The sequence below is a fragment of the Anolis sagrei genome, chromosome 2, assembly GCF_037176765.1.
Source record: "Anolis sagrei isolate rAnoSag1 chromosome 2, rAnoSag1.mat, whole genome shotgun sequence".
Lineage (NCBI taxonomy): Eukaryota > Metazoa > Chordata > Lepidosauria > Squamata > Dactyloidae > Anolis > Anolis sagrei.
In genome coordinates this window covers 21,899,926-21,914,549 of record NC_090022.1, presented here as the reverse complement: position 1 = coordinate 21,914,549, position 14,624 = coordinate 21,899,926, and the positions used below count along the sequence as shown (strand labels likewise).

General features: G+C 42.6%; 1 protein-coding gene across 1 annotated transcript; it reads right to left on the bottom strand.

The window, feature by feature from the left end:
- Positions 1–234: 234 nt before the first annotated feature.
- LOC132766755 (zinc-binding protein A33-like) lies at positions 235–13,125 on the bottom strand. The gene is made up of 7 exons (XM_067465527.1): positions 12,868–13,125; positions 9,875–10,500; positions 8,084–8,179; positions 5,301–5,534; positions 4,726–4,748; positions 2,267–2,607; positions 235–1,107 (listed from the first exon to the last, which is right to left on the bottom strand). Exons 2-7 carry the CDS (start codon positions 10,298–10,300, stop codon positions 584–586), a joined length of 1,644 nt encoding a protein of 547 aa, XP_067321628.1. The 5' UTR covers positions 10,301–10,500; positions 12,868–13,125; the 3' UTR covers positions 235–583.
- Between the last annotated feature and the right edge of the window lie 1,499 nt (positions 13,126–14,624).

Genomic DNA, 14,624 nt, shown 5'->3' with positions numbered 1-14,624 from the left:
AAAGAGCAAAACATAAACCTTCAGTATATAGCTATTCCACCATAGCCCCCTTTAGAGCAGCATAACAGCTTCTCCAAACTGCTCCCCTCAGCAAAGCCTTTGAGCATAAAGCTCCTTAGAGCAAAAGCTGAACTGTATTCTAAAACCCATACAGTTATACCCCACTGGGTGTGGCCCAAGCTTGCTGGTTGACCTACATTACCAGCTGCACATAATTACCATCAAAAGGTTTTTCTTCAACACACACACACACTTAGTTCTGCTACAACTTACTGTAACAGTGTCCGACTCTGAGGATTGGTGCTGATCTCCATTTCTAAGCTAACGAGCCGGCATTGTCCATGACAATGCCAGCTCATGTGGCTGCCAGGTCATGCAGTCATGCCTACCACATGACCTTGGAGGCGTCTATGGACAATGCCGGCTCTTCTGCTTAGAAATGGAGAGGAGCACCAGCCCCCAGAGTCAGACACAACTGGACTTAATGTCAGGGGAAAACCTTTAACTTTACCTTACAATCGAGACTGTTTCCTGTCCTCAACTAATATTTCCTCTTTCAAACTCTACCATCTGAAACTAGGGCTCAGAGCTCCAGGTCCCAAACTGAGAGGGGATGGTTCCCTTGGGTGCTGAGAAAGGGAAGGAGCTCCTCATGGAATGATTCTTGGAAGGTATAGAGATGGTTCATGCTGCTGCTGTTGTAGAAAGAAAGTTGTCCCCCTTCGCAATCCAAGTAGATCCCAACCTTATCCATCCTCCCACAGACCGAGAGAGGAGTGCGGGGCTCACTCAAGGCTTGGTACTGTCCCGCCTTCAGCTCAATAGCCCACACACCTTCCTTGGGCTGGAAATTCAGGCGCTTCTTACGTTTCACAGACTTCTTAGCCGCCCCCACCACCCACCCCATGCTATCCCCAACCCGTATTTCCCAATAGAAGCGCCCCGAAGTGAAGCCCTTCCGACCCACCACACAAGGGCTGGCAGTGAAGCGTTCTGGTTTTCGTCGCCAAAAACGTCTGCCTGGACTGAACTTGACCCCAGTTGCTTCCTCCACAAGGACCAGGCTGGGATGAGCAGAGTTGCAGTCCAAGGTGATGCAGGCTGGGACTGATGTGGTGGAAGAGGACAGAGAAAAAATTACAATGAAAGATGACATGTTAATTATCTGTGGCGGCACATACAGTAGACAAGGATATTATGTGAAAGACCCTTCCAGGGCACTTCATATAATGCAATTTCAATGTATAATCTGGAACCTTATCATTTTTTTACCTAAAGTAAACAATGGCTTGGGCTTCTCTCCCTAATATATCATAGAATCGTTCAGGAGGACTAGCAATACCATAGAATCACAGAATCATAGAATTGGAGATCCCATGGACATCCAGTCCAACCCACTGCCATGCAGGAAAAGGACAATCCAAGCACCCTCTAAAGGTGGCCATCCAGCCTCTGCTTAAAAACCTCCAAAGAAGGAGCCTCCACCACACTCTGAGGCTGTGAGTTCCACTCCTGAACAGCTCTACAGTCAGGAGGTTCTGCCTAATGTTCAGTTAGAATCTTCTTTCCTGTAATTTGAACCCAATGCTCCGAGTTCTGGTCTCTATAGCAGCAGAAAACCAAGAGAAGTGTTCTCTCTACATCAGTGATCTCTCTACATCTCAACCTGTGGGTCCCCAGATGTTTTGGCCTTCAACTCCCAAAAATCCTAACAACTGGTAAACTGAATAGGATTTCCGAGAGTTGTAGGCCAAAACACTTGGGGACCAACAGGTTGAGAACCACTGCTCAACATCTCCAGCTTTAGTGAGCTTACACCAAAATGTCCAGCACAAGTTGACTGCAGAATCCTGCTGGAAGTCTAGAGTAGACACATGATTGCCTGGTATCGCTAGGCCTTCCTACATGATTCTATAGTATTCATGTTCAACAAGCTTGAAAAATAAGTAGGATGGTATGAAAGCCAATAGAGCTTCACAAAGAATAAAATAAAAGGGGACTTAATCAAACATGCATACACATCTATGTTTGGCAGTACAATATGATCCCCATACTCACAAACCAGTGCCAATGGTTTCACCTACCCCCACCCCACCCCCATCCAACAAAGGAAGGACCTACCAACCATCCATGTGTGATGACTGTATCCTGAGGACTATGTGACTGATTAAAATGTTGAGGTGAAGAAAAAGACAACCACAAATCTATCTATTTGGGGATTTTGCCATTTGGTTTGTAAGCCCCATTCCCAGAAGGCACCTCTCACCTGGATGCACTGCACCCAAGAGCTCTTTCCAGGCATAGAACTGCAGAGGACCTTTGAACTCGCCCAGGTTCAAATCTACAGGCACAACTCCATCTTCCTCTTCTTCTTCCTCTGCTGTTCTCTCTTGCTCCTCCACTTCTTCTTCCTCATCTTCCTCCTCCTCTTCTTCTTCCTCCTCCTCTTCTTCCTCATCAACATCTTCATCGACTCTCAGCCCACCTTCCTCTGCCTCATTCTCACACTCATCTGTATCTTCACTGCTGGCCCCCAAACCTTCTTCCATCATCTCAGCCTCTATTTCCTCTTCCTCTTCACCTTGGGATCGTTGTTCCTTACGGACTCTGAAGGGGGAAAACACCTCAGAGTCAGCCAGTTTAGTAGTATCTGTTTTTATTGACATAGTGATTCATCACCCTATCCATACTATCCTTCAAGCCTGAATCATATTTATTGGAGAGCTTCAGTTTTCAGTATAATGCCAAGGGCTGGGCGCACTTAATTTCAAGTAGCATTAGTATTAACTATTGATAACTAAGAGAGGGATTCTCTGTCAAAACTTTCAAAGGCCAAGGATCACAAAATACAGGGTTTGTTTTTTGTTTTGTTTTTTGTGTCAGGAGCAACTTGAGAATATACTGCAAGTCGCTTCTGGTGTGAAAGAATTGGCTGTCTGCATGGACATGCCCAGGGGACACCCAGATGTTTTACCATCCTATGGGAGGCTTCTCTCATGTCCCTGCATGGGAAGCTGGATCTGACAGATGGAAGCTCACCCCGCTCCCCGGATTCAAACCACCGGCCTTTAGGTCAACTGTCCTGCCGACTCATTGCGCCACCAAGGCCTCCTACAAAATAGAGTCAACCCTCCATTTCTACATATTCTGTATCCATGGATTCAACCATCCATGGTTTTAAAAAATTAAATACCAAAAGTATATATTGCTTGACCATGCCTCCCCAAGTTAGTGGTGCCAACTTTCAACTGTAGCAGAAACCATTGTTTCCTGTGTTGACAAGATGTTAGGAGGGGATGTTTATATTCATACTGGGAGAAACATCTTCCCCTAATCTCTGCAGACTGATCTGCGGTTTAAAGGATACAAGAGCAAGTCAATGTGGTTCATCTCCATGACTCCATAGGTCAGGCTTCCCTATATTCACAATATGGAGCCAAATGTGTGAAACAAAGACCCATAGCTCAGGGACAGAGCACAGGCTTTATTTGAAAAGATCTCAGATTCAGCAAAGGCATTAGACACAACTGGAAGAAATCCCTGATTGTAACCTTCACAAGCTGAGCACCTTACAACAGCACAACAACAGAGAGGAAACAAACAAGGACATCTAATCATCTCTCAACAAAAGTTTGCTCTAGGCACTGCCAGGCCATTATATGCTAATCAAGGTGGTCGGTTGAAACATTCACACCTAGCTCCAGCAGACAAGAGTCCTTTGTCTCACCCTGGTCATTCCACAGATATATAAACCCTTTTTCCTAGTTCCAACAGACCTCACTACCTCTGAGGATGCTTGCCATAGATGCAGGTGAAACGTCAGGAGAGAATGCCTCTAGACCATGGCCATATAGCCCGAAAAAACCTACAACAACCTACCACTATTCACTTTTCCACATAATCACCAGACAATTGGATACATTTCTGCCAACAATAAACAAGTTTTCTGAAGTCGTCAAGTCGACACTCTGTTTCCACAACCCATCATGCACAGATCTTCCAATAGCCAAGCAAAGCAATAATGTGACCCACACATTCTTGCAAAATGCCGATTATGTTGAAATTTCTCCCTGAGTGATACGACGGTTGTCCTCAATCAATCTGTCAACCTTTTGCTTGTGAAACTCAGTGGTTGCTGTCACAGAACGTCCAACTCTTTGTTTGTCATGCAAGTCAGATGTTCCCACCTCAACATCTTTAAACTTACTCTCCCAACAATGCACAGTACTCACATCAACACAATCACCATAAACAGCTTGCATTCTCTGATGAATCTCCTTTGGGGTGACACCTTCTGCTGTCAAGAATTCAATGACTCCTCGTTGCTTAAGTTGCATTGACCGACCATCTGCGCAGGGTTCCATATTTGCGCTTTAACAACACAAATGTTCAATGCTAAGTCTTCCCACCAAAATGAACTGTAGAGGAGAGTCTACTGAACAAGCCAGTGCATGCCGCATACCAGTACTGCCATCTGTTGAGGAGTTACGAAGGTGGAAGCATTACTTTTTATTCAACCCTCGTATATACTGGCTACTGGTATGAGGAAGGCTAGTGTACATAATACTGAACTAGATAAAACAATGGTCTAATTCAGTATAATACAGTTTCTTATATCCCTACATGTATGATGCACAAAACAAAAATAATATCCTGATTGTTCAACTTGTGGCAATCCAAAAATGCTTTACTTTCCCTACACAAGGGAAAGGAGACACTACTCACCTCTCCAGCAAGTCCTTTGCTTCCTGGAGAGAAAGGAATAGAAAAGGACAAAATGATTAAATAACTAAAAATGGCTCTTCTCTATAGTAGCAAGCCACCATTTATCTAAGCCAGTGGTTCTCAACCTGTGGATCCCCAGATGTTTTTGGCCTACAACTCCCAGAATTCCCAGCCAGTTTACCAGTTGTTAGGAATGTCAAAAAAAAAAACAGATATCTGAACAAAATAGAAATGGTGAGAAAAAATTTGTTTGGTAAAGAATAGCTGATTGTTTCTAGAAATATAAATTCAGAATTTACTTGGGTAAGTTTGAAACAAACTAAATGAAACTTGCTAGGAAGAGAAGAGGGTGTTGGTTTAAAAAGGAAAATAAAAAAACAAATTGGACAAATTAGACTAGTGGCTACAGAGATGTTAAATTTCAGCAAAGTTACAAAGTTCAGCAAAGTTACAAATGAACTTTAGCTTCTGTTTTAAGAATCAGAAACCCATAATCCTACAATTTTATGAAGCATCATCTAAATGGCTAAGCTTGATATTATTGACCTTCTTCCTAAGCACAAGGTCATTCTCACCTTGAGGAAACTGATGTGGTCCTTGCATTCAAGTCCTGCCCGCACTTGACAGAGGGTTTCTGACCAAGAAGCCACTTTCTCATTCAGTTCCTTCAATTTGGTTTCCATTTGGGCCAGGTTCTTCTCTCGCTGGTTCTCCAGGGCCTCTTTTAAACCCAGTTCTCTGTCATTTAGCAGTTGGTGCATCTTCACAAATTCCCCAGACACATGGTCAGACAAGGATTCAGAGCAGGTCTACAAGGAGAGATCATGACAAAATGTTCTGATCTCTTAAAACATGAACGACATTTATCCCCAAAGGCAAGTCGAAAACCTATCGATCTAGACCTATTTCTCCAGGACCTGCTATCAGAAACATATAATCTATTAATTCAAGCAACTAATTGATTATGCTTCCAAATATTTTCTTTCTAGAACAGATGATGGAAATATAGTAGGACTGCCCTATCTGCAGGATTGGTACCAGTGGTTTTATGTATCTGTGACCCAAAACTGCCCTACGGATCAAAATCCTTACTGATCATTGCATCTGCTTTGGCTGCACCTGATTGGCCTCCACCTCCTCTAGTTCATATTGGTAGTGAAATGGTGTGATCTCTAAATATAGGGTTTTGTCCTTGGTGCATTTCCACCCAATAGGGTCACTAAGTGGTAGATCACAAAGGTTTATTTTAGCTGCAGCAAAAACTGTTTTAACACTTTAATAGTTTTGTCAAAGGCTTTCATGGCTGGAATCACTGGGTTGTTGTAGGTTTTTCGGGCTATATGTCCATGTTCTAGGGGCACTTTAATAGTATAAGGGCACCAGCCTCCTAGCCTGCCCTTCAATTGTAGCACTTTTCCCTTGGCTCTATCTAGGAATCATCGCACTTAGGAACCACAAGCCCAAACCCATCTTTTGTTATCCAGCCATGACACTGTTTTTATGATGTTGTCTGATTATAGTATTTATTGATTTGTTATTGATTGTATTTTCTGTACTTATTTTAACCTGTATTTGTTGGGCATGTCCCTCCGTAAGTTGCCCCAAGTCCCTTTGGGGAGATGGAGGCGGGGTATAAAAAATAAAATTACGTTTTTAAGTTATGGAATCCTGGGAACCATTGTCACAAGGTCTTAAGCCTTCTGTACTAAAGGGAGTCAGTGCCTCACCAAACACAAACCCTGAGCAAGACAAAGGATGTATTATTTCTACATGGTAATTACGAAGTGTACCTTAACACATCATAGCTACCTTACTAATTAGTACTTATCTTGGTATATACATTCTTGGAGGCCATGTAGTTATGCACATCCCATATGTATATTTATTTAATAATTTCTATTTCTTACTGTAGAACATCAATCAGGGAAGACGCCATCCTGGTTGTGCAGTCCCATGCATCTCTCTTGAAAGAGAGTTTCCTTGCTCAGCAAAGAGATGCACAGTGACTCCATGCAACCAAGATGGGAGGGTGTCCTCTTTGCCACCACTGCCTGCTTTGCACAACTGATGGCAACAGCATCTGTCTCTGGTGCATCCAGCTCTCCTCCTCCTCTTCCTCCTCCAGTTTACTCTGTTTTGCTCCTCAAATAACAGGGTCCAAGGTGGCAGAGAAGAATGAACTGGAAACAGAGGAGAAACTGAGCCAAACATAGTTGAGGCAGATGACACTTGCTGGAAAACAGTTGTGCAAAGGTACAAGAAGTCTCACTGGATTCCCCATTGCCTGCAATCTCTGTTATCCATTTTAAGTCCCAGAACACATCTCGGGGTCCTGACCAAAATGCCATGAAAGTAATAGGTTACTCTTGTGCCATCACCAGCACAATTATCGATGGTTGTGCAAGACTGGAGTTTATTCTTGATATCATGGATTATTAATTTCCACTGAGTTTATAACAGTGTGCAACACTTTACCATCACACTACAACTTCATCACCATCACCTGGTAGCTGCCAGAGTGATCTGTTTGCAAGCAAAGACTTTGAGCACCACAGTGCATCTAAAAATTTCAAGCTGAGCAGGAATCATTCACCATCTCTATAGAAGAACACAAGACACTAACAGAAAAATCCTGGATTGGAAACAAGTTGGTATAACATAAACATATAACCCTGCCTTATGCATTCATATACTTTATTTTGGACAGGATGTAGAGTGCTATTCTGTAAGCCGTTCCAATTTATTCAAAGCTTCCTTCATCCCAGACAAGTGGAAACCCTGTTCATGCTGTTGTGTTGATACTGTTGATGGTATTAGCAATGAAAATATGAAAACAAGAGTGGTCTCTCAGATGATGCATGCTCTCATTTTCTGAATTGATTCCTCTGATCTGATTTGGATTCCAAAATAACATCTTTTATATAGATCTTTATGGAAACAGAACAGCACCACACACAAGAGACATATCAGTAGGAGACCAACAATTGAAAAAGAAACATTCCTTTGGTGAGGGGAGCTTGAAAGTATAGTGGAATGAAGGAGGTAGCATTATGAAAAGTAAGACTGTAGGAGGACACAGGAACCAAAAAACAGGGGAATATGGGAATGGAATGAAGTAACCCACAATGCGAACTGACAAACTATGAACAGAAGGACTCCACTCTACAATATTTTCTTGAAGAATATAGACAACAAATACCTCAAGCTGACATCCTCATTCTGATCAGAATCATGAGTGCTGAATGTCAAATATCAGGTATAACACAGATCCGGAAAAATACCTACAGTTGTCTATTTTGCAGTGACAAGGAAACAGGGGAGATCAAATTCAACACCAATTGAAATGTTTCAAGCATACCTTTAATTCTATAATGTTCTCTTGCTGGCGACACTGGCTCATTTTCAGACGCCTGAGACCATCCTCCAAGGGCTCTAGAGATGCCTTTAGTTGGTCCTAGAAGGAAATGAAGAGTGAATAGCCAACATCACTTAGGGAAGTTCAATCTACATTAAACGATCAGTCTAAATGGGGCCACAGAGTCAGGCCCCATCTGCACTGCCATATAATGCAGTTTTAAATGACATTGTATGGTCAGCATAGACACATATAATACATTTTAACTGTATTGAATTGCCTTGTATGAGTCTATGCTGAGCATAAAATGCAGTTTTAAGCTGAATTATACAGCAGTGTTGATGAGGTCCCAGTTAGAGAGCTCTGGGATGGAGCGTTGTAAAGAGCACTTCCAAAAATGAGTAAAAGTGTTGGATGGGAAGTTAAAGCTGTGCCATTGTAGCTATGAAGGATCTCGGCCTTTTTTATTTATTGGATTTATCGTCCGTTTGTTCCTCAAAACTGAGACTCGGAGAGGCTCACAATTTTTTTTTTAATACAAAACAGGAACTTTTATTTTTTAAAAGATTAAAACACATTTAAGGACATTATGAACCTATGTCACAGCTGAATTAAATGGGGCTACAAATTGGAGCCCACAACATGCGAGTGTGGAGAAGAGCAAACCACAGACCACTTACTCCAATGCAGCCTGAGCCCTGCCACGTGCACAATGGAGGGCCTTCTCACAGCAACACCAGAGGCACTCCAAGTGGTCAGCTTTTGGTCAAAGTACATTTAGTATAATGCCACGTTTTAACTTTGTTAATGGTTTTTCTATACATTATAACTATTCTCAATTCGCTTCTGACATGATAAATAAATAAATAAATAAGTTAGATTAAAAACAATTTTACTTGAATATCAATTTAAAAGCCAAGAAGCATCTTGTTTAAATCCCATCTTGATCACCAGAAATCCATTTGAGTGAAAAAAGTAGTGGTCTGCTGAAAGAAGGACAACAGGGGATGGAGCCAGTCATAGGGCTGGTGAGTCTTGGAAGGGACTTTTACAACCCAAAAGCTGTCACTGAGAAGTCTATCCTCCCATCTACAGTACAGAATTGTGGCAGTTAAATATCACTTTAGCCTTCTTTGTCTTATGGAATCCAGGGTCTTATACTTTGTTGTGACATCAGAGTTCTCTGACACAGAAGAGTAAATGTCTCACAAAACAACAGTGTTGTTTTTGTGATGTGTGATGGGAAAAACATTTAATTTCATTGTACAATGTACAATGACAATAAAGTTATTCTATATTCTATTCCACGACCACAGCATTGAGCCATAGCAATGTGTTCAGACTGCTATACTTCTAAAGTGTGGATACAGTCCATGTCTACCTCCACACTGCAGGCCACATAAGGTGCATCTGTCTCTGCCCAAGAATGCTGGTTCCTCACCAAACTACAACTCCCAGTATTCCATAGCATTGAGCTATGGCACTTAAAATGGTGTCAAACCACGTTAATTCTACAGCTAGATGCACCCCAAGAGGACAATGACACTCTCCATATTGTCGCCTGCCCAGTCATCTCAAAAGAGAAGCTCCCAGACTCTTCTGATCTGAACTACTATGCTCCATGTCAGTACTTCCTAAACTTTGCTCCTTCAGATGTTTTGGATTTCAGCTCCTAGAATCTCATTGGACAAGGTGTCTGGAACTTTTAGGAGTCCAAAGCAACTGAAAGACCAAAGTTTAGGAGTTGTTGCTCCATATCTTTTGCACTGACACCAGAGTGTGCCAGTCTCTCACCTGATAAGCCTGAACTGCATTTTTGATGGGGAGAAAGTCATGTCCACGGTGTTGAGGCAAGTCCCGACAGATGACACAAACAGGTCCCTCATCTTGACTGCAGAAGAGTTTGAGGGGCTCTTCATGTTCCTCACAGAAATACCAGCCTCCAGTGGCACCCAGTTGGGGTCCTTCATCCAGTTTGAGAAGCCGTGCCTTCTCTGCCAGGCTGCAAAGGGCTCGGTTGATGGCCATGTGGCGCAAGGCGAATGGGCGCCGACATTCGGGGCAAAGCCCACGCCTTTGGCCTTTGGGGATGCAGGGCTCCAAGCATGGGGCGCAGAAACTGTGACCACACTCCAGCATGTGAGGGTCCCGAAAGATGGAGAGGCAAATGGGGCAGAGCAGGTCCTCTGTGAAACTGGAAACCTCTCGCACAGAAGCCATCTTCAGATGTCAGAAGAAACGCCCACTCTCTTCCCCAGGTATGGAATGATCGTAACCAACTAGATTAGTGTGTTTCCTCAGGTGTCTCCTAGATGGCCACAAATTTGGTCTTCTTGCAGGCTGGGATGCTCAAACGTATCTCAAGTTGTATTCTTTCTTTAGTTGAACAAAACCATCAATGGCCCATGAATTAGGATGCCCTGTTTTTAAGAAAAATATCAGGAAAAATGATCAAATTGACCCATTAATTAATTTTAATAAAAATATGAAGAACTGAGTTGCATAGTTCAGTTTCCCTCTGCACTATCTACATACCCTTCCAACTTTCTTGATTTGTCAGGGACAGTCCTAATTAATCTATTTTTAGGTTCTTGTGGGTTTTTTCAGGCTATAGGACCATATTCTAGAGGCATTTCTCCTGACGTTTCGCCTGCATCTATGGCAAGCATCCTCAGAGGTAGTGAGGTCTGTTGGAATTAGGAAAATGGGTTTATATATCTGTGGAATGGCTGGGATGGAGCAAAGAGCTCTTCTCTGCTGGAGCATGGTGTGAATGTTTCAACTGACCACCTTGAGGATGCTTGCCATAGATGCAGGCGAAACGTCAGGAGAAATGCCTCTAGAACATGGCCCTATAGCCTGAAAAAACCCACAAGAACCTAGTGATTCCAGCCATGAAAGCCTTCGATAATCTATTTTTCTGTGCAGTACCATCCAACAATCCATGTTTTGGATAGATTAATCATTTGTTCTTTTCAGCTGCTTTGAAAATGTCATGCTTTCTCTCTCCTCTTCCCATTCCCCTTCATTGCCCTCAGCTTACTTCAATTGCTGCAATTTTAGTTCAGTGTATAAACTTAGCTTGCATGCTGTTACGAGTAAGGAGAAGAGGAGGGGAAGAATGCTGCCCATCCTAGAAAACTCAGAAAAAAGCATCAGATGGGGTCTTTGAGGCTGAAACATTTGGCAATTCTTGTTGTAGTCCAACACATCTAGAAGGCATCCAGCTTGCATCAGCTGCCAATCCATTTGGTGTAGGGATGGGAATCATCTATCTTTCCAGAAGTTGTTGAACTGAATGTTCCAATTGTCCTAGCCAGCATAGCCAAAGGAGAGAAATGTGGGCACAGAGACAGTCTAATAACAACTAGAAAGCCACATGATTGCCATTGACTGAGGCCCCTTCCACACTGCTGTATAAAATCCATACTGAACTGGATTATATGGCAGTGTGGACACAGATAGCCAAGTTCAAAGCAGGTATTGTGGACTATCTGCTTTGTAACCCACCTCGAGCCACAGGGAGAGGCAGGTAAGAAATAAAATTATTATCATCATCGTCATCATCATTATCTGCCTTGAAATTCTGGGTCATATGGCTGTGTGAAGGACTGTTAGATAACACAAGAGGTGCATCCACATTGTAGAATGAGGAGTTTGACACCACTTTAACTGTCATGGCAGCCCCTGATGGAACAGCGGGTTAAACCCTTGTGCTGGCAGAATTGCTGACCAACAGGTCAGTGGTTCCAATCCAGAGAGAGCGGGCTGAGCTCCCTCTGTCGGCTCCTGGGCAATGTCCTTGCAGACGGCCAATTCTCTCACACCAGAAGCTACTTACAGTTTATTGTCGAAGGCTTTCATGGCTGGAATCACTGGGTTGTTGTATGTTTTTTGGGCTATATGGACATGTTCTAGAAGCATTCTCTCCTGAGGTTTTGTCTGCATCTATGGCAAGCATCCTCAAAGGTTGTGACCTCACAACCTCTGAAGATGCTTGCCATAGATGCAGGCAAAACGTCAGGAGAGAATGCTTCTAGAACATGGCTATATAGCCCGAAAAACCTACAACAACCCAGACTTGCAGTTTCTCCTAACACAAAAAAAAACTGTAATGGCTCAATGCTGTGGAATCGTGGGAGTTTAGCCTTCTCTGCCAAATGCTTGCTTGTCCTTCACCAAACTGCAGATTTCATGCCTCCTTAGCATTGAGCCATGGCAGTTAAAGTAGTGACAAATAGCAGTCATTCTACAATGTAGATGCACCCGAAGTCATCTACTAGTAACTTTGATTTTCAAGATTTTTCTTTTAAAAAAAAGATCAATAGAAAATAGCACAAAACAGTCAATTAACTATTAAGAAATCACAACCCTTGTTCATTCAAAGAGCTCCATAATGTATATAAATTTAATATTTTTCAAAATTTAGCTATTTGTCCCCTTTAACTAACTTTAAAATTATATCTTACTCTTTCTGTTTCTCTCTGGGTTTCATTTCATTGGGTGCCGAGTTTGCATTTATGTCCCTAGTTTCTCACAAATTATGTGAAGAATAGCTCTTCTCAGGAGCCAGTCCATCTGATTCAATAGGGTTTACTTACCCCTAGGCTTCATTTAGAACAATATCTGCATCTTATAATATAATAATACAATATAATAAAACTTAATTTCTAGACCGCCCTCTTTCCCCGAAGGGACTCGGAAAGTACAAGCCATTTCTTTTGCAAGACTAAAATGATATGATCTTATTACATCCCAAACAAAGGGAGTCAAAAACACTTTCTTACCCTTGTAACTGAAATACTTTTCCTCCTCTTGAGCTTCTCTATCCCATTCTTTTCCAGTTTGAGGGTCAGTTTCAGGTCTTTTCCTCCCCGGCTAAGTTAAGTACCACCTTCTCATGTATTGGGATGCGCTTCCCCTCTCAGCATCTCACTCCCCTCCCATTTTCCCTTAAGATTTGCAATTGAGCGTAAATGCGGTAAGCAAGGACTTTGGTACCAGCAAACTGCAGCAAGGCTCAAATCCATATGATACTGATGATGCGGCATCTCTTTCCTCTGCAAACTGCCAGCAACCTTGCAAATCTGACTCGGCACTTTTCTTGCCAAATTAACACTATCAGCTCCAAAATAGAGCAGGTTGAAAAATCATGCACCGTGCACTCCACATTTCAAACATAAAGCTGGGAGACATACAATCACGCAACCTCAGCCAAAATAGTAAAAGTTATTAATGAACAAGGAAATACTAGCTAAGGCACGATGCAGCAGTTTGCAGCCCTGCTGTCTCAACGCCATTACTATCCAAACTGGGCACCAAGTTCTGAAGAGGGAAAGGCTGATATATGCCTTCATGATTTAGATCCCTTCACTATCAGGATTTCAAATTGCACAAAGATTTTTTGTGCTTAAATGAACGAAGCTTTCAATGATGCCCACAGGATATTCTGAAAATATAAGGAAGTTATGTAATATCGAAGGCTTTCATGGCCAAAATCACTGGGTTGTTATAGGTTTTTTCGGGCTATATGGCCATGGTCTAGGGGGGCCCCGGTGGCGAGTGGGTTAAAGCACTGAGCTGCTGAGCTTGTTGACCAAAAGGTTGCAGGTTCGATTCCAGGGAGCGGCGTGAGCTTCTGCTGACAGCCCTAGCTTCTGCCAATCTAGCAGTTCGAAAAACATGCAAATGTGAGTAGGTAAGGTAACGGCGCTCCATGCAGTCATGCTGGCCACATGACCTTGGAGGTGTCTATGGACAACGCTGGCTCTTTGGCTTAGAAATGGAGATGAGCACCACACCTCAGAGTCAGACATGACTGGACTCAATGTCAGGGGACAACCTTTACCTTATGGCAAGCATCCTCAGAGGTAGTGAGGTCTGTTGGAACTAGGAAAAAGGGTTTATATATCTGTGGAATGACCAGGGTGGAACAAAGGACTCTTGTCTGCTGGAGCTAGGTGTGAATGTTTCAACTGACCACCTTGATTAGCATATAATGGCCTGACAGTGCCTGGAGCAAACTTTTGTTGAGAGGTGATTAGATGTCCTTGTTTGTTTCCTCTCAACAAAAGTTTGCTCGAGGCACTGTCAGGCCATTATATGCTAATCAAGATTCCTTTGTCTCACCCTGGTCATTCCACAGATATATAAACCCTTTTTCCTAGTTCCAACAGACCTCACTACCTCTGAGGATGCTTGCCATAGATGCAGGCGAAATGTCAGGAGAGAATGCCTCTAGACCATATAGCCTGAAAAAACCTACAACAACCCAAGTTATGTAATTTTCTGTAAATGGAAATATATAGAAATATCTCTCCCTCAGGGGTGAGAAAAGCAATAATGCAATAAATACTGTATGTCCTCTAGTATAAGCCAACCCGAATATAAGCCGAGACACCTAATTTTACCACAAAAAACTGGGAAAACTAATTAACTTGAGTATAAGCTGAAGGTGGGAAATGCAGCAGCTGCAGGTAAATTTCAAAAATAAAAATACATACTAATAAAATGACATTAATTGAGGTATCAGTAGGTTAAATGT